The 20,336-nt window shown below is 53.3% G+C and overlaps 1 protein-coding gene across 1 annotated transcript; it reads right to left on the reverse strand.

The window, feature by feature from the left end:
- Positions 1–6,739: 6,739 nt before the first annotated feature.
- On the reverse strand, positions 6,740–20,058 carry mpdu1b (mannose-P-dolichol utilization defect 1b). The gene is made up of 7 exons (XM_052044794.1): positions 19,798–20,058; positions 17,475–17,540; positions 15,475–15,607; positions 12,851–12,936; positions 9,183–9,301; positions 8,212–8,322; positions 6,740–7,835 (listed from the first exon to the last, which is right to left on the reverse strand). The coding sequence occupies exons 1-7, from the start codon at positions 19,892–19,894 to the stop codon at positions 7,713–7,715; spliced, it is 735 nt and encodes a 244-aa protein (XP_051900754.1). The 5' UTR covers positions 19,895–20,058; the 3' UTR covers positions 6,740–7,712.
- Between the last annotated feature and the right edge of the window lie 278 nt (positions 20,059–20,336).

Raw genomic sequence — 20,336 nt, forward strand, 5'->3', positions numbered from 1 at the left:
TAATGGGGGGAGGTAGAGAGAGGGGAATCAGGAGGAGGGAGAGGGAGGATGGAAGGGGGGAAGGGAAGAGAGGACAGAGGGAGGGGGAAAGTGAGGGAAATGGGGAGGGGAGAGAGAATTGGAGGAACAGAGAGAGAATTGGAGAGTAGAAATGGCGGGAGAGAGCTTGGGATGAGGAGATGGGTGGGGGGGGGGGGGGAGACGGGGGTGAGAGGAGACGAGGCAGAGAGACGGGGACCAGAGGGAGGGAGGGCGGGGAGACACAGACAGACTGACAAGGCACACAGATGTTACCAACACTGATGCCTCTGGTCTATGAGCCCAACTTGTATCGGGCACCTTGAACACAGTGAAATGTCCCACACATCAGCAAACACAGTGCAGCTGTGGGCAGCTGTGCAGGAAGCGGGTTACAGCAGGAGGGTACCGGGGGGGTTGGGGAAGGGGGTCCAGGAGATGGAGGTGGGAAACTCATGGGATGTGAGGAACAGTTTTACTGGTGAAGCCACTCAACAATCCCCCCACCCCCCTCCCCCACCCTCTCCCACTCAACACCCCCCACCCCCTCCCCCAACCATCAATAAGAGCAGCTGATGTAGAGGACACCACCACCCGCAGGTTCCCCTCCCAGTGGTACCATCGGAACTTCCCCAGGACTGCAGACCTTCAAGGAGTGGCTGACTCCCACCCTGTCAGGGGCAGGTAGGGATGGGCAACAAGTTACAGCCACAAACCTCCGGTAATCCGGCACCCGATTCTGTGGAAACCCTCCTGGTCGGATGCCTGGTTCCCTCATTAGTCCGGAACCTGAGCTGGGGTCCAGGGATTGTGTATATTTCCCGCTCCCTTTAAACTCACCGGGTTCACCAGAATATTTATTTACAACATTTACAAATAAAAGTGCGTTTGGGTATTAATTAACATCCCATAGATGCACAGAAACAGGCCCTTCGGCCCAACTCGTCCATGCTGACTCTGTCACCCAGCGAGCTGGTCCCACCTGCCTGCATTTGGCCCAGAGCCCTCTGAACCTCTCCCATCCACAGACTTATCGAGATGGCTTTTAAACGTTGCTGATGTGCCCGCCTCAGCCACTGTTTCTGGCAGCTCATTCCAAATACGCACCACCCTCTGTGTGAAGAAGCTGCCCCCGATGTCCCTTCTAAATCTCTCAGATCAGATAGCAAATCAGTTATAGAACCATAGAACACTACAGCACAGGAAACAGGCCATTCGGCCCTTCTAGCCTGTGCCGAAACTTTATTCCGCAAGTCCCATTGACCTGCACCCAGTCCGTAACCCTCCAGACCTCTCATCCATGTATCTATCCAATTTATTCTTAAAACATAAGGGTGAGCCCACATTTACGTCAGATGGCAGCTCGTTCCACATTCCCACCACTCTCTGAGTGAAGAAATTCCCCCTAATGTTCCCCCTAAACCTTTCCCCTTTCACCCTAACGCCATGTCCTCTCGTACTTATCTCTCCTAATCTAGGTGGAAAGAGCCTACTCGCATTTACTCTGTCTATACCCCTCAGAATTTTGTAAACCTCTATCAAATATCCCCTCATTCTTCTACGGTCCAAGGAATAAAGTCCTAACCTGTTCACTCTTTCCCTGTAACTCAACTCCTGAAGGCCTGGCAACATTCTAGTAAATCTCCTCTGCACTCTTTCAATCTTACTGATATCCTTCCTATAGTTAGGTGACCAGAACTGCACACAATGCTCCAAATTTGGCCTCACCAATGTCTTATACAACCTCGGCATAACATCCCAACTCCTGTACTCAATACTTTGATTTATAAATGCCAGGATGCCAAAAGCCTCCTTTACAACCCTGTCTACCTGTGACCCAGTCAGAGCAAAATTAGGCTCATCAACTTTTCCTGTCATAAACATCTTCCTTTGCCCAATATGGCCTGCATCGATGACTTCAGTGTAAGGTATCCAAGTCAGGTGGCAGAACGTAGTTGTGAGCAGAACACAAATCGATTTAGACAGGTTAAGTGAGCAGTCAGAAAGATATCAGAGAGTATAATGAAGGAAAGGTGATAGTGCGGAAAACCGACTACTCCAGCACCAAAGTGCTGAGGGTGTCGGATTATTGGAGTTTTACTGGAAACGGTGGAAACGTCAGAGTCTGTGCTCACCTGGGAGTGGGTCAGTGGGGAACTCCCTCACACCACAACCAGTTCTGGTGAGCACACCACTGCATGCCCAGAGCAAGACTACACATCGATAGGCACCGAAAGGTGGACCTTTGTTTATCTGTTTTAATTGTGTTCTTGTAAAATTTGCAAAAAATTTAGGTTTGTTTTTCTTGTGAATGTTGCTTATCTGATGCTCTGTGCCTGTGATACTGCTGGAAGTTTATCGTCGCACCTGTACTTGTGCAGATGACAATAAACCCGAGACAAAAGGAGCAGGAAGGAGACTGCAGATGCTGGAATCAGGAGCCAAACACAAACGGCCGGAGGAACCCAGCGGGTCAGGCAGCATCTGCGGGGGGAGACCCTTCATCTGGGCCCTTTCAAGACAAAAGGTGCGGCAGAATTGCCTCATTAACTCCTCTGTTATCTTTCCCCAACGTGATGAAGACCAGTTGCATTTTCTTATCACGCGGTCTAATCACCCTGAGGAGCTGCCACTACCAAATCCTCAACCCAGCCTCCGGCAGGTTTCCTCTCCCTCCCCCACAGATGCCCCTCCGCCCGCCGGTCCCCCAGCAGGTGGGTGCTCCAGGTTCCCACTGCTCTCAGCTGTGGGTGGGACCACATTGCCCTCTTGTGACCACTGGTGGAAAGTGAGTGGTGGCCCTTTTACCTCGGAGGGAGCCAATGCTAATAGAAAGCATCCTATCTGGATGTATCACGGCTCGGGACGGCAACTGCCCTGCCCAGGACCGCAAGAAACTGCAGAGAGTTGTGGACGCAGCCCAGCGCATCACAGACACCAGCCTCCCCTCCATGGTCTTTACCTCTCGCTGCCTTGGTGAAGCAGCCAGCATGATCAAAGACCCCACCCACCCAGGACACTCCCCCTTCTCTCCTCTCCCATCTGGCAGAAGATACAGGAGCCTGAGGGCACGAACCACCAGGCTCAAGGACAGCTTCTACCCCACTGTGATAACACTATTGAATGGTTCCCTTATACGATATGGACTCTGACCTCACGATCTACCTTGTTGTGACCTTGCACCTTATTGCACTGCACTTTCTCTGTAGCTGTGACACTTTACTCTGTACTGTTATTGTTTTTACCTGTACTACATCAATGCACTCTGTACTGACTCAATGTAACTGCACTGTGTAATGAATTGACCTGTACGATCGGTTTGCAAGACAAGTTTTTCACTGCACCTCGGTATAAACCAATACAGCACAGAAACAGGTCAGCTCAACTGCTGGCCAAGACACCCATTTCCCCACGTTTGGCCCATATCCCTCGAAGCCTTTCCTATCCACCTAACTGTCCAAACGTCTCTTAAATGTTATTGTACCTGCCTCAACTACTTCCTCTGGCAACTCGTTCCATATACAGATCACCCTCTGCATGTGAAGGGTGCCCCTCAGTCCCCTTTTAAATCTTTTCCCTCTCATATTAAACCTGCGCCCTCTAGTTTTTGGTTCCCTTTCCCATTCAGGCAGGGTAGTGTAGCAGTTAGTGTAACGCTATTACAGCACCAGCGACCCGGGTTCAATTCCAGCCGCTGTCTGTAAAGAGTTTGTACGTTCTCCCCGTGTCTGCGTGGGTTTCCTCTGGGTGCTCCGGTTTCCTCCCACATTGCAAAGACGTACAGGTTAGGAAGTTGCGGGCGTGCCATGTTGGCGCCGGAAGCGTGTCGACACTTGCGGGCTGCTCCCAGAACACTCTGCAGAAAGATGCGTTTCACTGCGTGTTTCGATGGTACATGTGACTAATAGAGATCTTATCGATGCCCCTCATGGTTTTATACACTTCTATAAGGTCACCCCTCAGTCTCGTACATTCCAAAGAATAAAGTCCTAGCCTGGCCAACCTCTTCCCAAGTCCTTTCCTACTTTAGGTTTATTGGTTGGTTTAACGATAGAATAACCAATAGGGAGCTACAGGCTAGAAACTAATTGATTGGCTTTTGGAAGATTTTTATATTCTTATCCCTCATTTACTCTTACCACATAGGAGGTGTGTAGCGCATTGTTGGCACAAGCTATAAGATCACGAGGGGCATGGACAGGGTGAAAGCACACAGTCTTTTCCCCAGGGAGGGAGAGCGCTTAAAACAAGCAGGCATAGGTTTAAGATCAGAGGGGAGAGATTTAAAAGGGACATCAGGGGCAGCTGCTTCACACAGAGGGTGGTGCATATTTGGAACGAGCTCCCAGAAACAGTGGTTGAGGTGGGCACATTAGCAACGTTTACAACCCATCTGGATGAATCCATGGATAGGTTTAGAGGGCTCTGGGCCAAATGCGGGCAGACGGGACCAGCTCACTGGGCAACACAGTCGGCACGGACGAGTTAGGCCAAAGGGTCTGTTTCCGTGCTGTGTGAGTCAGTGACTGCATCCCTCACATCTCCCTGTGACCTGTTCTCCCCACGTTCCCTTCAGCTCCCTCCGATTTCCCTACCACCCACCTACTCACTGGGCGCAATTTACAGCGGCCAATTAACCTATCGACCCCGCATGTCGTCGGGACGTGGGAGGGAACCAGAGCACCCAGGGAAACCCGCACAGTCAGAATCAGATGACATAATGACACCGACTTAGATGACGGGCACAGGTAGTGTAGCAGTTAGTGTGACGTTATTACAGCGCCAGCAACCCGTGTTCAATTCCGGCCGCTGTCTGTAAGGGGTTTGTACGTTCTCCCCGTGTCTGCGTGGGTTTCCTCCAGGTGCTCCGGTTTCTTCCCACATTCCAAAGACGTACGGGTTAGGAAGTTGTGGGCGTGCTATGTTAGCGCCAGAAGTGTGGCGACACTTGCGGGCTGCCCCCAGAACACTCTGCAGAAAGATGCGTTTTACTGTGTGTTTCGATGTACATGTGACTAATAAAGATATCTTATGTGTTTTTTGCAACAGCAGTACAGTGCAGAGACATAAACATCACGATAAATTACAAAATAAATAAATAGCGCAAAAGAGGAATAACGAGGTAGTGTTCATGGGTTCACGGACCGTTCAGAAATCTGATGGCGGAGGGGAAGAAGCTGTTCCTGAATCTTTGAGTGTGGGTCTTCAGGCTCCTGTACCTCCTCCCTGATGGTAGTAACGAGAAGAGGGTGTGTCCTGGGTGGTGACTGATGCTGCCTTCTCCGTCACAGGGAGAACGTGCAAACTCCACACAGGCAGCAGCCGAGGTCATAATAATAAAAAATGGCTTTAGCCACAATGGAAGAATATAGTGCAAAAATCCAAGAGTTAATGATGCTTCTAGAAATACTGATCCCCAGGTGTGGGATGCAGGCTGGGATCTAATCCAACAGTTCAGGAGTTTATATATAGGATAGATCCCTGGAAGAGGGTTACAGGCAGGGGTCTAATCAAGAGATGTGTGGGGTTTATACCTGGAATACCAGGGAATGGGCTATGGGTGGGAATCCGATCCAGGGGTTGGGGGCCTCTCGTAGAACAGTTCTCAGGAGTGACTGGCAGGCTGAGGAAGCAGGTTTTTGGTTACAGCAATAGTTTTCCAGCAGTTAGGAAGTTTTGCCTGTTGGTCCCAAGCCTAAGAAAGTGAGAGAGGAAGCCAGAGACACACCCTGGATCTGGGGACAGACACACAGACACACACACACACACAGACACACACACAGACACACACACACACAGACACACACACAGACACACACACACACACAGACACACACACACACACAGACACACACACACAGACACACACAGACACACACACACACACAGACACACAGACACACACACAGACACACACACACACACACACAGCACACAGACACACACACACAGACACACACACACAGACACACACACAGACACACACACACAGACACACACACAGACACAGACACACACAGACAGACACCGAATCTGGAGCAGAGCCATGAACAGCAGCAGTGCCCACAATGGGCAGCAGGCGGCGCTTCGAGGCTCGCCCCACGTGACTCGGCTCAGCAGCGCGACCTGCAGGTCGCCACCGGTACAACGGCGCCCACAGGGGCAGCTGAAGGGATGGGGGCAGGAACTCACCTGTCCACCTGCAGCCCATCCCCTGGGGCAGGGGGACGACCTGTTCCCCCTCCTCTCCGTCCAGCTCCCCTGTGCCACCCCACCGCGGCGCTCAGCCTTGCCTCCTCGCCAGCCCAGGGCTGTGGTGGGAGCCGAGGGGTGCCAGCTCTCCCTGGGCTCTCCCCCCCACCTCTTGCCCCATTCTGGTGGGTGACCAGGAGCCCCTGCTGCAGGTCGGGAGAGTGGGCAGTCTCTTTGTGCACTGCAAGATCCCAGAAATGGGTGAGGGTTGGGGGAGCAGGGGTGGGGGCGCAGAGTGGGAGTGAGTTTGGAGGAGAGGGAAGGGGAGGGGGAGACCGGGAAGGAAAGGGAGGAAGGGACGGAGGGAGGAAGGGACGGAGGGAGGAAGGGACGGAGGGAGGAAGGGACGGAGGAGGGGAGGGACGGAGGAGGGGAGGGACGGAGGAGGGGAGGGAGGGGGGCGGGGGGGAGGGGGGTTGGATATGGAAGTGAAAGACCGTGGGCAGAGAAACACTTCACCGAGATCAGGGACAATCAAATCAGGTTTTAATCACAGTTAATCTACAGACAGCATCGACAGAACGGTGATGGATTTGGACACCGTGGAACAGCGGGAGGGAAGGAACAGAGAATTCCAGCCCTGTCCCAGCATGGGAGCGCTGCCCTGGTCCCGGGATAACACGGTGGGAATGTAGAATCTCACCCCCACCACATCAATACAGCCCAACCCACACCAATCCCCAGCAGACTCTCCCCCTCCCGGGACTTCCGATGGTGTAATGGTGAGTTCCCCACACTGAGGGAACTGACCCCAGCCCCTGGGGGTTTAAGTGGGGTATCAGCAAGTTGGAGTGTACATTACCCCAATCAAACATTCCCCACCCTACCCCAGAGCCCTCCAAACTTCCAGCTCCATACTGCGTCAATGATTCTCCACCTCACTGAGAGGCCCCCAAAGTCCAGCCACACCCTCCGACACAGTCCCAGTGCTGGGAGCTCAGACAGCCCAGTCCTGGGCACTAAACCACAGGGTCTAGGAGCACAGGTCACAGTGAGGGTCAGTGTGTGTGTGTGTGTGTGTGTGTGTGTGTGTGTGTGTGTGTGTGTGTGTGTGTGTGTGTGAGACCCGTCCCCCAGTAAGGGTCAGTGTGTGTGGAACCTATCCCTCAGTGAGGGTCAGCATGTGTGGGACCCGTCCCTCAGTGAGGGTCAGTGTGTGTGTGTGTGTGTGGGGGACCCAGTCCCCAGTGAAGGTCAGTGTGTGTGTGGGACCCGTCCCCCAGTGAGGGTCAGTGTGTGTGTGTGTGTGTGTGTGTGTGTGTGTGTGTGTGTGTGTGTGTGTGTGTGGGTGGGTGGGTGTGTGTGGGACCCGTCCCCCAGTGAGGGTCAGAGGGGAGGAGGGTATCCATGATTGAGGTGTGCCCCCTGTCCCTGGGGCAGTGCGGTGAATGGGTTGGGGGGGGCTCCTGAGGATTTTGGCTGCGGTGCTGCCCCGGCCTCGGTTAGTCGGCCTTGGTGACCTTGTCCAGGGGCACGGACCAGTACAGGAGCAGCTGGGTGGCGATCACTCCGTTGAACAAGGACGAGACCACGTAGGTCAGGACCATCAGCTGGTCTCCTGTCTCCTGTGGGGGGGGGAGGAGCAGCCGTCACATCCCTGGGGAGGGCACCGGACCGGGACGGACAGGGGTTGGTGGGGTTGGGAGCCTGGAGGAGGGTCCGGAGCAGAGTCAGGGGTCCAGCAGGGCTCGGGGGGTCCGGCAGGGGTGGGGGGGGGGGTGGTGGTCCAGCAGGGGTCATGTTGGGGGGGGTGCGGGGGGTGTCCGAAGGGGTCGGGGGAGGGGGTGGGGTCCGGCAGGGGTCGGGGGGGTCCGGCAGGGTCGGGCGGCAGTCAGGGGGGTCTAGCGGGGTCAGGCAGCGGTCGGGAGGGTCCGGGGGTGGGGGTGGGGGGGGGGTCAGGCGGGGGGTCGGGGGTCATCGGCCAACACTGGCCGCACTGACCTGGATGGAGGTGAAGATCCGTGCCACGGAGCCAGCAAAGAGCAGCAGCACGGTGACAGCCGACAGCTGCCCCGTGTGGCCGTTCCTGTAGTTGGTGACGATCTGGATCAGCTGTGGGGGGAGCAAAGCAGCAGAGTCAGCAGTGAAGACCCCCACCCTGGACCCCCACTCCCACCTGGGACCTCCCTCCCCCAAGGACCCTCCCCCACCCGGAAACCCCTTCCTGAACCTCGCCCCATCTGTGCTCCAGTGGTGCAGCGGGTACAGCTACTGACAGACAGCCCCAGGGACCCGGGTTCGATCCCGACCTCTGGCGCTGTCTGTGTGGAGTCTGCACGTTCTCTGTGTCTGTGAGGGTTCCCCCAGGGGCTCCGGTTCCCTCCCACGTCTGTTAATCGGCCCCCAGTGTGTGGGTGAGGGGTGGAGTCCGGGGGGAGTTGATGGGAGCGTGGTGACAGGGAGAGACCGTGTGGAATTGGATCGCCCACACTCGATGGGCCAAAAGGCCTCCACTGTTGGACGGAAGGTCGAAGGTTACACTTTGCTGCCTGCTGTCGGTCAGTCCGACCTCCGAGTCACTCGGTCGGAAAGTCCGTCCGATAGACTGAAGACCCAGGGCGGTGCTGAGGGAGGGTGACACTGTGGGAGGGGCAGTGCTGAGGGAGCACTGCTCTGTGTGGGGGGCGGTCACTGTGGGGCGGAGCGGTGGCAGTGAGGGGGGGGGTCACTGTGAGGGGGCGGTGAGGGTGCGTCACTGTGGGGGGGTGTGGTGTCACTGTTGGGGGGCGGGCAGTGAGGGAGTGCCGCACCGTTAGATGCTGTTATTTCATTCAAGGCCGTGGCCGTCGGCGACTTTGGAAGGCAGGAGATTGCACCGGTCGATAACGCAGATGTGTGGGATCCTGCTGTGCAGCGGTACCCCCCTGGGGATGTGCCCCAGCAGCTCTGGGTCTGCCCCGCATAGTCCTTACCCTGCTGACGATGACCGCGGGCATGTTGAGGGTCTGGAGGAAGGCCACGACCACCAGAGGGGTGACAGACAACAGCAGGAGCCCGACCAGCAGGGAGTAAACCAGCAGGAGCAGCACGCCTAGTGGAGAGGGAGCGGAGACAGATGAGGAAACCCCCTCCCCAGGCTGCAGCTCCCCCTCCCAGCAGAAACCCTGGCCCTGCTGCCTTCACCCACACCCAACTCCTCCCTCCCCAACCTGCAACGCACAAGGTCAGACTCACGTCGAGGGGAACTGGTCCCCACCCTCTGGAATACACGCAGGGTCGATGCCCCACGCGGTCAATGAGCAGGATAGGATGTGGGCTACTCCACTAAGACCCAAACGGCCAGTGAGCCACTACAGATCCACACTGACCATCACCCCACCCCTCCCTCAACTAGTCAGTCAGCAGGACCTTGGTCAGACCACACTGGGAGCACCACCCACAGTTCTGGTCTCTCTGTCCCTGGGTCAGACCACACTGGGAGCACCACCCACAGTTCTGGTCTCTCTGTCCCTGGGTCAGACCACACTGGGAGCACCACCCACAGTTCTGGTCTCTCTGTCCCTGGGTCAGACCACACTGGGAGCACCACCCACAGTTCTGGTCTCTCTGTCCCTGGGTCAGACCACACTGGGAACAGTATACATAGCTCTAGGCACGCTGACAGTCACAAATCCTTTCTCTACAAGTGTAGGGCTGGAACGTGTGGGGTTAGGGGAGGGAGGAGGGTGAGCTGATCAGGTGGTGGGGAACAAGTTGGTTTGCAGGGGACTGGATTGGACAAAGAATATCTGGTCAGGAGTTACAGCAGTTCACTCAGTGATCCCCTTCCCATCTGTCCTCCAAGTTGTCATCTCTCCTTCCCACTTCTGACAGAGGGTCTCTGACCTGAAATGTTAACTCTGCTTCTCTCTCCACAGATGCTGCCTGACCCACTGAGTGTTTCCTGTGCTTGGGTTTTATTTCAGATATCCAGTGTGTTGTGGCTTTCATTTAGTGGTGAATTCACCACCAGTTTTCTGCCATCAGCAGTTTCTCTTTGATCAAGCTTTGACCAGAACTGCTTTCCACAGCCATATCTGCTACTTTAGGAAACACCTCGGAATCCAACTGCCCCCACATGGATTTAATTCCAACCTTCACAACTGGCCCGCCCAGGAACACATTAGCCAGCATTCCTGGAGGAGGTGTTCCCATCCCACCCTGAGACCGCGCACTGACACATCCATGTCCCTGGCCCCCTCTCTGCAACCACACTGACTCGCTGCGTCTCAGAGGTGTTGTAACCCACAGTTCCACTTTATTCCTTGCCACATCTGGTGTTACAAATGGACACCTATATTTTTTTTACTTTCCTTTCAAACATGAAAGACTTCAAACTTCAGCAGCCCTTGGCTTCCAATGCCCCCTCTCCCTGACCTTTCTCCCCTTACACTCTGACCCCCAGCTCTCCAGCCTCCCCATCTCTGAAGCCCAGCGATTGATCCCAGGCACGGTCCCCTACACCCAACTTAATGAATTCTGGGTGACGGTAACGATGAACGTTTGCTCTGCAGCTCCTCCAGGCTCACTTCTTTGGCCCAGACTGCAGACCCTCGCTCGATCCACCTGGACCCTTCTCTCTGGCCTCTTCCCCTCTATTTGCTGATGGGACATTGATTGCTTTGACTTTTGAACTCCCCCTCACACTCTCCAACCTTTCCCCTTCTGAAACTGGAATACAGCCTGGGGAAGTGTACGGTCATGCACTTTGGTAGGAAGAATAAAGGCGTAGACTATTTTCTAAACGGGAAGAGAATTCAGAAATGGGAGGTGCAAAGGGACTTGGGAGTCCTGGTCCTAGTTACCTTCAGGTTAACTTGCAGGTTGAATCAGTAGTAAGATGTAATGCTGAGGCTTTATAAGGCGTTGGTCAGACCACATTTGGAGCATTGTGAGCAGTTTTGGGCCCCATATCTAAGGAAGGATGTGCTGGCGTTGGAGAGGGTCCAGAGGAAGTTCACAAGACTGATCCAGGGAATGAAAGGGTTAACACATGAGGAGTGTTTGATGTCTCTGGGCCTGTACTCGCTGGAGTTCAGAAGGATGGGTGGGGGGGGGGGGGGGGGGGTGGAATCTCACTGAAACCTACAGGATACTGAAAGGCCTGGATAGAGCGGACGTGGAGAGGATGTTTCCATCAGTGGGAGAGTCCAGGATCCGAGGGCACAGCCTCAGAATGAAGGGACGTCCCTTTAGAACTGGGATGAGGAGGAATTTCTTCAGCCGGAGGGCAGTGAATCTGTAGAATTTGTTGCCACAGACGGCTGTGGAGGCCAAGTCACGGGGTGTATTTAAGGCAGAGATTGATTGGTGAAGGGGGTTTTACGGGGAGACGGCGGGAGAATGGGGTTGAAAAAAAAATCAGCCACGATTGAATGGCGGAGCAGACTCGATGGGCCAAATGGCCTAATTCTCCTCCTATGTATTATGGTCTGACTTATAACACCTGCGTTCACCAACCCTGACGCCTCAACCTACTGCAGATATTCCCACACAGTATCTGTTTCTCCCCACACCCTCCATGCAACAGAAAGCTCTTCGTGTGTTGCTCCAGATTCCAGTCTGGTGTCTCCCCATTCCCTCCCCTTCCCAGTTCTGCTGCGTCTTCCACCTGAAACATTCTCCATTTCCCTCTTCACAGGAGCTGCCTGACTTGCTGAATAGTTTCTGCTTATATTGGCGTGATAGAAGATTGACTGACAGCAATCCGAGAGTGGGTGAACAGGTATTACTCTGGTTGACAAGGTGTAACGGGCGATCGGAACCGGGGCCCCAGCGTTTCACAATTTACACAAACGAGTTGGCTGAACACACGGAGGACATGGTTGTATATTTGCCAATCACACTGAAATCAGGAGGAAAAGTTATGAAGGGGGCAAAAGAAGGCTGCAGAGGGCCATAGGTGGGAGGAGGTGTAGTTGAGGTAGCTGTGGGAGTCAGAGGGTTTAAAGTTAATGTCACTGGAAGGTTTGTCTGCCGAGATAGAGACGGAGAAATCCAGAAAAGGAGCAGAAGTGTCGGAAATGGTCCAAGTGAATTTGAGGCCGGGGTGGAAGTCGGTGGCGGATTTGACAAGTGGGCAGGAAGCGGCACGTATGTAGTCACCGCCGTAACGGAGAACGAGGTGTGCAGTGGTGTCCAGGTAGGGTTGGAACAGGGACTGTTCCACGGAGCCAACGACAAGGCAGTGTAACTGGGGCCCATCGGTGCCCACGGCCACACCTTTGGTTTGTAGGAAGTGAGAGGAGTCGAGAGAGAAGTTGGTCAGGGTGAGAACAAGTTCTGCCAGCAGCTCTTCTCCTTCCTTCCCCTGGCTTCAACTGCCCGTCAACCTTCACCCCTCCTCAGTCCACCAATCACCTCCTGACCCACCCCTCCCCCCTCTCCTCTTTATACCGGCCACCTCCCCTCTCCCCTCTCAGCCCTGACGCAGGGCTTCAACCCCAAACGTCGGCAAGTCCTCCTTTCTGTGATGCCTTCCCTGTCCGGGATGCCAGAGGCTGTGATGTCCTAAAGCATCATTCAACCCTCACAAGACAGCACAGAGCACTCCGTAAAGCTACTGGAACAGCAGGCAAGCGATTGCCCGAGGTGATAGTACCTTGGTGCGTCCGGCCTGCATAGTACTGAATAAGGAAGCCGATTGTCAGGGTCTGTAACATCAGGAACAGCGCCTCACCCCACGAGCTGTGTGTGAAGATGAGGAGAGATAGAGCAGGAATTGTAGAAATTTCCAGGCTGAAGTTCTCTCAACTTGGCTTCAAGTTACTGTCAATCTGAAACACTCTTCGCTTGATTTAATCTGGGGATTTGTAGCCAATGTGTAACAGAAAGATGGTTTAACTGAGGGAGGGTCACACTGTGGGAGGGGCAGTACAGGTAGGGTCACACTGTGGGGGGGCGGTGAGGGAACGCTGTACTGAGGGAGGGGCGGTACTGAGGGAGGGGCAGTACCGAGGAAGCACTGCACTGGGGGAGGGGTGGTGCTGAGGGAGCACAGGGATCGGTGTTATCTGGGTGTCTGAAGGAGACAGGTGGGGTCAGCCAAGGAGACCAAACACCACTGTGCAGGTCTGCTGACAGCACTACACGAGGTGTGAGTGGGGAAGTGGGCAGGGAGCGAGTGGGTGAGAACGTGGCAGACGGAACATTCCGTGGAAAAGTGTGAGAGTGTTTCAGATGCTGAGAGCGGGATATGTTGACAGGCAGAGGGACAACATGCCCTTGTAATCAGTCACTGAAAACCAGCATGCACTGATCAGGAAGGCAAATGGTAGGTTGGATTGTTACAAGTCCCTCACTGCAGTAATGGCCTCGAGTGAGACTGCAGCTGGGGTATTGCCCGCAGTTTTGGTCTGCTTTGCTGAAAATGAATAGACTTGGCACAGAGGGAGTATAATGAAGATGGTGCATTTGTCGTAAGCGGAGAGACTGGGTAAGCTAACACCGCATTCACTAGAGTTCAGAAGAGAGAGGTGATCTTATTGAAACTTGCAAAATTGTTACAGCTGGACAGGAGTGGATGTTTCTCAGAGTCAGGGAGCAACACAGCACAGATAAAGGCCCTTCAGCCCAACTAGTCCATGCCGACCACGGTGCCCACCCAGCTAGTCCCAGCTTCCTGAGTTCGGCCCATATCCCTCCTGGCTGAGACCAGATCAAGCGGTCACAGTCTCAGAAGAACGGGTCAGTTGGAACATTGCTAATTTGGGGGTCACGGTAGACATTCTGTTTGAACAGAATTTATAAGTTCCCTCCACACATGCAGCAAAAGTGCACTGATGGGAGGAGAAACTTCTTAATGCAGAGGGTGCGGAATCTTTGGAATCCTCTGCCCTGGTCTGTGGAGGCTCGGTGTTTGAGTTCATTCAAAACAGAGAGGGATAAATTTTGGAACGTCAAGAGAATTGAGGGACATGGGGAAAGGGCAGAAGGTTGGAGCTGAGGTAGGTCTGCAGCAGGTTCGAGGGGCCATCAGCTTACACCCGCTTCTATTTGGCATGTTCCTGTAAGGTCACCGAGGAAACACGCTGCCTCATTTCCTGCAGCGAACAGTGACGTCACAGGACAGCTCTTTGCAGCATCTTGGGACTGTGAGAAACACCAACCAAACACACCCCGGCGTCCGTCCTCTTCCAGCAAGGCAGCGGTACAGATCTTCCCTCTTGTGGAAGAGGTAAAAGTCCAATAATCTGGAACATTCAGGACTAGGAATGCAGATCTTCCAGACTTTTGGATGGTAATCCCAATTAATATCCCAAAGGATTTTTAAGTCACTATTTTTAGATGATACACAATGTTTTTAAATAAACTTCCTGGTGATTTAAAGGGAGGGAGGGAGACGGGTCCCGGACGGTTTAACGTGAGCGCAGAAGCCAAAGCCCTGGTGAGTTGGGAGGGGGCAAAGGAACCAGGGCCGCGCTGAGAGAAAGTGTGGCAGACATCACCTGTCGGACCGCCGGGATTTCACAACACTTACAGAGCAGCTTTTCAGAGTCTGACCACAAGGGTTCGGCTATAAACCCACTGAGGAATCCTGAGGAATGGAGGAGAAATGTTGTTCTCCAGAGAACAGGAGGGGAGGGAGTGTGGCACTCACTCCCGGGGCGGGGGGGGGGGGGGGGGGGGGTGGGGGTAGTGTGGAGCTCACTCCCACGAGGGGGGTTCACTCCCAAAGGGAGGGGAGGGAGTCTAAGAAGAAGCTGGATCAACAGGGGTAAAGGGAGACTTTATTCACTGGAGCAGAGCGGTGACCTGAGAGAGGTGGATAACATCCTGAGGGGCATCGATAGGGTGAATGTGCACGGTCTTTTTCCCAGGGCTGGGGAATCAAGAACTGGAGGGCACAGGTTTAAAGTGAGAGGGGAGAGATTAAAGGAGACCTGAGGGCAACTTTTTCACCCAGAGGCTGGTCTGTATATGGAACGAGCTGCCAGAGGAAGTGGGTGAGGCAGGTATATGAACAACATTTAAAAGACACTTGGACAGGTCCATGGATGGGAAAGGTTTCGAGGGATACGGGCCAAACGCTGGCAAATGGGACTGAATTAGATGGGTATTTGGTCGGCATGGACCCATTGGGCCGAAGGGCCTGTTTCCGTGCTGTATGATTCAGAGAGGAGACAGAGCGGCCTCGAAGCTGCAGGGGTCATGTAACGTGGTGCAGGACGGGGGCAGTTCAGGTAACACAGAGCAGGATGCGGTGGGGGGGTGGGGGAAGGGTACCTGAAGGGGAAGTGGTTCCTGATGCTGTACGTCATGGTCCCCGTGATGGACAGCATCTCCAGCAGCACCGACTTGAAGCTGAGACCCGCCGTGCTCTTTGCTCGAAGGATTTTAAAAATCTGAGGCAGTTTCACTGGAAGCAGAAAGAAAAGTCGGATTCAGCTGAGTTTATTGTCACATCCACCAGGGAGCAGTGAAATTCCTTGTTCGCCTGAAGCCTACAGAGTAAACAGTGTACGTGGTGATAATAACTTACAACAGTAAACACAGTGGCACTAAACTACAGCACGGTGCAAAGATTGTCGTGTAAGAAGAAATGCTGAAGTGACGATAGCAGAATAACCGAGAGCGGGAGAGTTAAGAGTCCAAGAATGTGTCAGCACCACCGGGAAGGGGGTGTGAGAGAGGGGACTGGTTCAGGAGTCTGACAGCAATGGGGACGAAGCTGTTCCTGAGTCTGACATCTGGGCTTTCAAGCTCCTGTATCTTCTCCCAGAAGGTGGAAGAGAGAAGAGGGAAAGTCCGGGGCGGCAGGAATCCTCGACGATACCATCAGCCTTCCTGAAGCAAGGCACCGTGAAGTGTCTGGAATCAGCGGGGGGGGAGTGCACAGAACTGGTGTCTGCTTATCACTCCACAACTCCCCAGTGACCCACCCTCTCCAAAGGGAAACATCCGGTAAGTGTCAGAGGAGGCAGTGGAAACACAAGCCTGGCCTGGGTTTCGGCAGGTCCTCACCAGCGGCTGGGTCGCAGATGAGGAACTCTTTGTCTACCTGCCACTGTGTTCCAACTCCACCCCCCACCTGCCCGTCACCTTTCACCCTTCCTCAGTCCACCAATCAGCTCGGGCTCCTGTCTCACCCCTCCCCCTCTTCTTTATACCACTTAGCTCCCCTCCCCACTCTCAATCCTGATGCAGGGTCTTGACCCGAAACGTCGACAGGGCAGGCACGGTAGTGTAGTGGTTAGCATAACGCTTTACAGCACCAGCGACCCGGGTTCAATTGCTGCCGCTGTCTGTAAGGAGTTTGTACGTTCTCCCCGTGTCTGCGTGGGTTTCCTCCTGCCTTCCAAAGACGTACGGGTTAGGAAGTTGTGGGCGTGCTATGTTGGCGCCGGAAGCGTGGCGACACTTGCGGGCTGCCCCCAGAACACTCGACGCAAAAGATGCATTTCACTGTGTGTTTCAGTGAACATATGACTAATAAAGATATCTCTCTCTCTCTCTCGCAGATTCCTTGTTGCTCCAGATTTCAAAGTAAAATTGAAAGAGTGTGGAGGAGATTTACAAGAATGTTGCCGGGTCTTCAGGAGTTGAGTTACAGGGAAAGATTGAGCATGTTAGGACTTTATTCCTTGGAGCGGAGAAGAATGAGGGGAGATTTGATAGAGGTTTACAAAATGATGAGGGGCATAGACAGAGTTAATGCAAGTAGGCTATTTCCACCCAGATTAGGAGAGATAAGTACGAGAGGACACGGCTTTAGGGTGAAAGGGTAAAGGCAGGGGGAACATTAGAGGGAACTTCTTCACCCAGAGAGTGGTGGGAGTGTGGAACGGGCTGCCATCTGATGTGGTAAATGCAGGCTCACTCTTAACTTTTAAGAGTAAATTGGATAGATACATGGACGAGAGAGGTCTGGAGGGGTATGGGCTGGGGGCAGGTAGATGGGACTAGCAGAATAATCTTTCGGCACAGACTAGAAGGGCCGAATGGCCTGTTTTCTGTGCTGTAGTTTTCTATGGTTCTACAGCATCTGCAGTGTCTTTTGTCTCCAAGAAAATAGGCCATTTAGCCCCTCAAGCCTCTCGTGTCATTCAACCTGGATCGCGGAGCTGTGAGGCAGCAGCACTCACTGGGGCCCCACTGGCTTCCCGATCATGAATTGCTCATCAGGCTGAAATGTTCGCTTTGTTTCTCTTTCTGTAAATGGCATTTTACAGTCCTTATTTAGTGCTGGGGTTTGCGTTAGTGGCGGAAGGTTCAAGCGTACTCACCCATCACTGATCCTGCGATGATGCCCAGTCCCAGGACCTTGCTGAGGAGAATCTTCAGACATGGAACTGAAAGGGTTGGAAAATAAAATATTACTGTTCCACCTGCACAAAGCCTGCTGACGTTAATAAAAATACAGGATGCTGGGGATAGTCAGCAGATCAGACAGCGTCTGCAGAGAGAGAAGCAGAGTTCAGAATCAGGTTTATTACCACTGTCTTATATGATGTGAAATGTGTTGTCTTACAGCAGCAGTACAGCACACAGCATAAAACCCATAAATGAGAAAATAAATAAATAGTGCAAAAAAAAAAGGAACAATGAGGTAGTGTTCATAGGTTCATGGACCGTTCAGAAATCTTGAGGGCGGAGGGGAAGAAGCTGCTCCTGAATCATTAAGTGTGGGTCTTCAGCCTCCTGTACCTCCTCCCCGATGGCAGTAACGAGAAGAAGGCATGTCCCAGGTGGTGAGGGTCCTTAATGATGGACCACTTCTTGAAGATGTCTTCGTTGGTGGGGAGGGTTGTGCCTTTGATGGAACTGGCTGAGTCTATAACCCTTTGCAGCCTCTTGCGATCCTGCGCATTGGAGCCTCCGTACCAGGCGGCGATGCAAGCAGTCAGAATGCTCTCCACTGTACATCTATAGAAATTTTCAAGACACCCAAGAACTTGAAGCTGCCCACCCTTTCCACCGCTGACCCCTCAATGAGGACTGGTGTGTGTTCTCCTGACTTCCCCTTCCTGAAGTCTACAATCAGTTCCTTGGTCTTGCTGACATTGAGTGTGAGGTTGTTGTTGTGACACCACTCAACCAGCCGATCTATCTCACTCCTGTAAGCCGCCTCATCGCCATCTGAGATTCTACCAACAACAGTGGTGTCATCGGCGAATTTATAGATGGCATTTGAGCTGTACTTAGCCACACAGTTGTGAGTGTAGAGAGAGTAGAGCAGTGGGCTAAGCACGCATTCTTGAGGTGTGCCTGTGTTGATTGTCAGCGAGGAGGACATGTTATTACCGATCCACACTGACTGTGGTCTCGCAATGAGGAAGTTGAGGATCTGGTTGCAGAAGGAGATACAGAGGCCCAGGTTTAGAGGCTTGGTGATTAACACTGAAGGGACGATGATATTGAACGTCGAGCTGTAAATGATAAACAGCAGTCTGATGTATCAGTTAACGTTTCAGCTTGGTGAACCAGGAAAGGTTGGAAAACAAGCATGTTTTAAGTTTTAAAGACAGAAAGCAATGGGGAGAACAAAAGGGGTGTCTGTGAGACCAGGAGACAAGTGTCGGTGGTGCTGCCAGGGTTTCCCAGGGTTGGGGAATCAAGAACCAGAGGGCACGAGTTTAAGGTGAAAGATTTAATAGGGTAAATTATTGTCACACATACTGAGGTACAGGGAAGGACTTTGTCCTGCACATCATTCATGCAGATCAATTCATTACAACAGTGCATTGAGGTATTACAAGGTAAAACAATAACAGAATGCAGAATAAAGTGTTACAGCTACAGAGAAAGTTCAGTGCAGGCAGACAATAAGGTGCAAGGTCGGAATGAGGTAGATTGTGAGGTCAAGAGTCCATCTTATCGTACTAGGGAACCGTTCAATAGTCTTATAACAGGGGGCAACTTCTTCGCACAGAGGGTGGTCCATTTATGGAACGAGCCGCCAGAGGAAGTGGGTGAGGCAGGTACATTAACAATATTTAAAAGACACTTGGACAGGTCCATTGATAGGAAAAGTTTAGAGGGATATGGGCCAAATGCAGGCAAATGAGACTAGCTCGGAAGGCACCTTGGTCGGCATGGACAGGTTGGGCCGAAGGGCCTGTTTCTGTGCTATGTGACCCTTTGACTCCACAAGAGATGACAGGTTCAGGGAAGCGGTGCTGAGGCCAAGGTTGGATCAGTCATGATCAGGGCAGAGCAGGCTAGAAGGGCTGAGTGGCCTATTCCTACTCCTTATGTTATCTGGATATATAATATTACATATTACGTAACATTATATATAATATAATATAAAATAAAATAAAAACGTCTGGCTGCAACTTGTGGTTTGCAGTGGTCCCAGCGCCAAACGCCACCCAGGACATTACCGCTTTAAGAAGTCGGGGGGGGGGCTCCTCTGGTGATTGACAGCCATCTCCGCCAACCGGACGCGAGCGCATTCTCCGCGCCTTCCTAATTGGCCACAGCGCACCGGGATGAGCCAATCGGATGCGGGGAACGGGAGCGGCTCAGCGGACGGCCCCCGCAGACCGGCGGCGGGATGAGGGCGCCGGCGGTCGGTTGGCGGCCGGTTTCGACCGCGGGACTCACCGTGCAGGACGTTCAGCTCCAGGAAGAATTCGTCGTAGCATCGCTCGGTGAGGAGAAAGTTCAACAGCAGCGTCTTCAGCAGCTCGGCGGCCGCCATCTCCGCAGGGCCACCGCCTGATGCCTTCCCGTGTGTCGCGCTCCGGAGGTCCGGGCGGAACCGGAAGCGGTGCAAACCGACTCGTAAGGTTCCCACGTCAAAGGTTCCTACCTACCTGGCCATTGGAGCATCAAAGATTCTTTACCTCCCCCCCCCCCATCCATTTTTTAAAATATAATGATAATTTTAACTTCAAAGCAGCAGGGTTTATATCTTTAAAACAATAGTTTTAATCTGGTTGAATCAGTTGTGCCACAAACTCTTCCTCATCCTCAGTAAAACTAAAGGGTTGATGGTTCTGGACAAGACATTGACCGTCCCATCTCCCTCCACAGATGCTGCCTGACCCGCTGGGTCTCTCCACCGCTTTGTGTGTGTTGCAACTGGATCGATGACGAACATGCACCAGTCTTCGTTGGGGGATTGGCGGTGGGGAGGGTCA

Source organism: Pristis pectinata, chromosome 37 (genome assembly GCF_009764475.1).
Source record: "Pristis pectinata isolate sPriPec2 chromosome 37, sPriPec2.1.pri, whole genome shotgun sequence".
NCBI classification, from domain to species: Eukaryota; Metazoa; Chordata; class Chondrichthyes; order Rhinopristiformes; family Pristidae; genus Pristis; species Pristis pectinata.

Bases quoted from the DNA above. Each gene is read 5' to 3' on its own strand.
- mpdu1b (XM_052044794.1), bottom strand. From the start codon at position 19,894: ATGGCGGCCGCCGAGCTGCTGAAGACGCTGCTGTTGAACTTTCTCCTC. The intron at 17,541-19,797 runs GTGAGTCCCGCG...CAACCCTTTCAG, and splicing joins GGAGCTGAACGTCCTGCACG to TTCCATGTCTGAAGATTCTC. The intron at 15,608-17,474 runs GTGAGTACGCTT...TTCTGCTTCCAG, and splicing joins CATCGCAGGATCAGTGATGG to TGAAACTGCCTCAGATTTTT.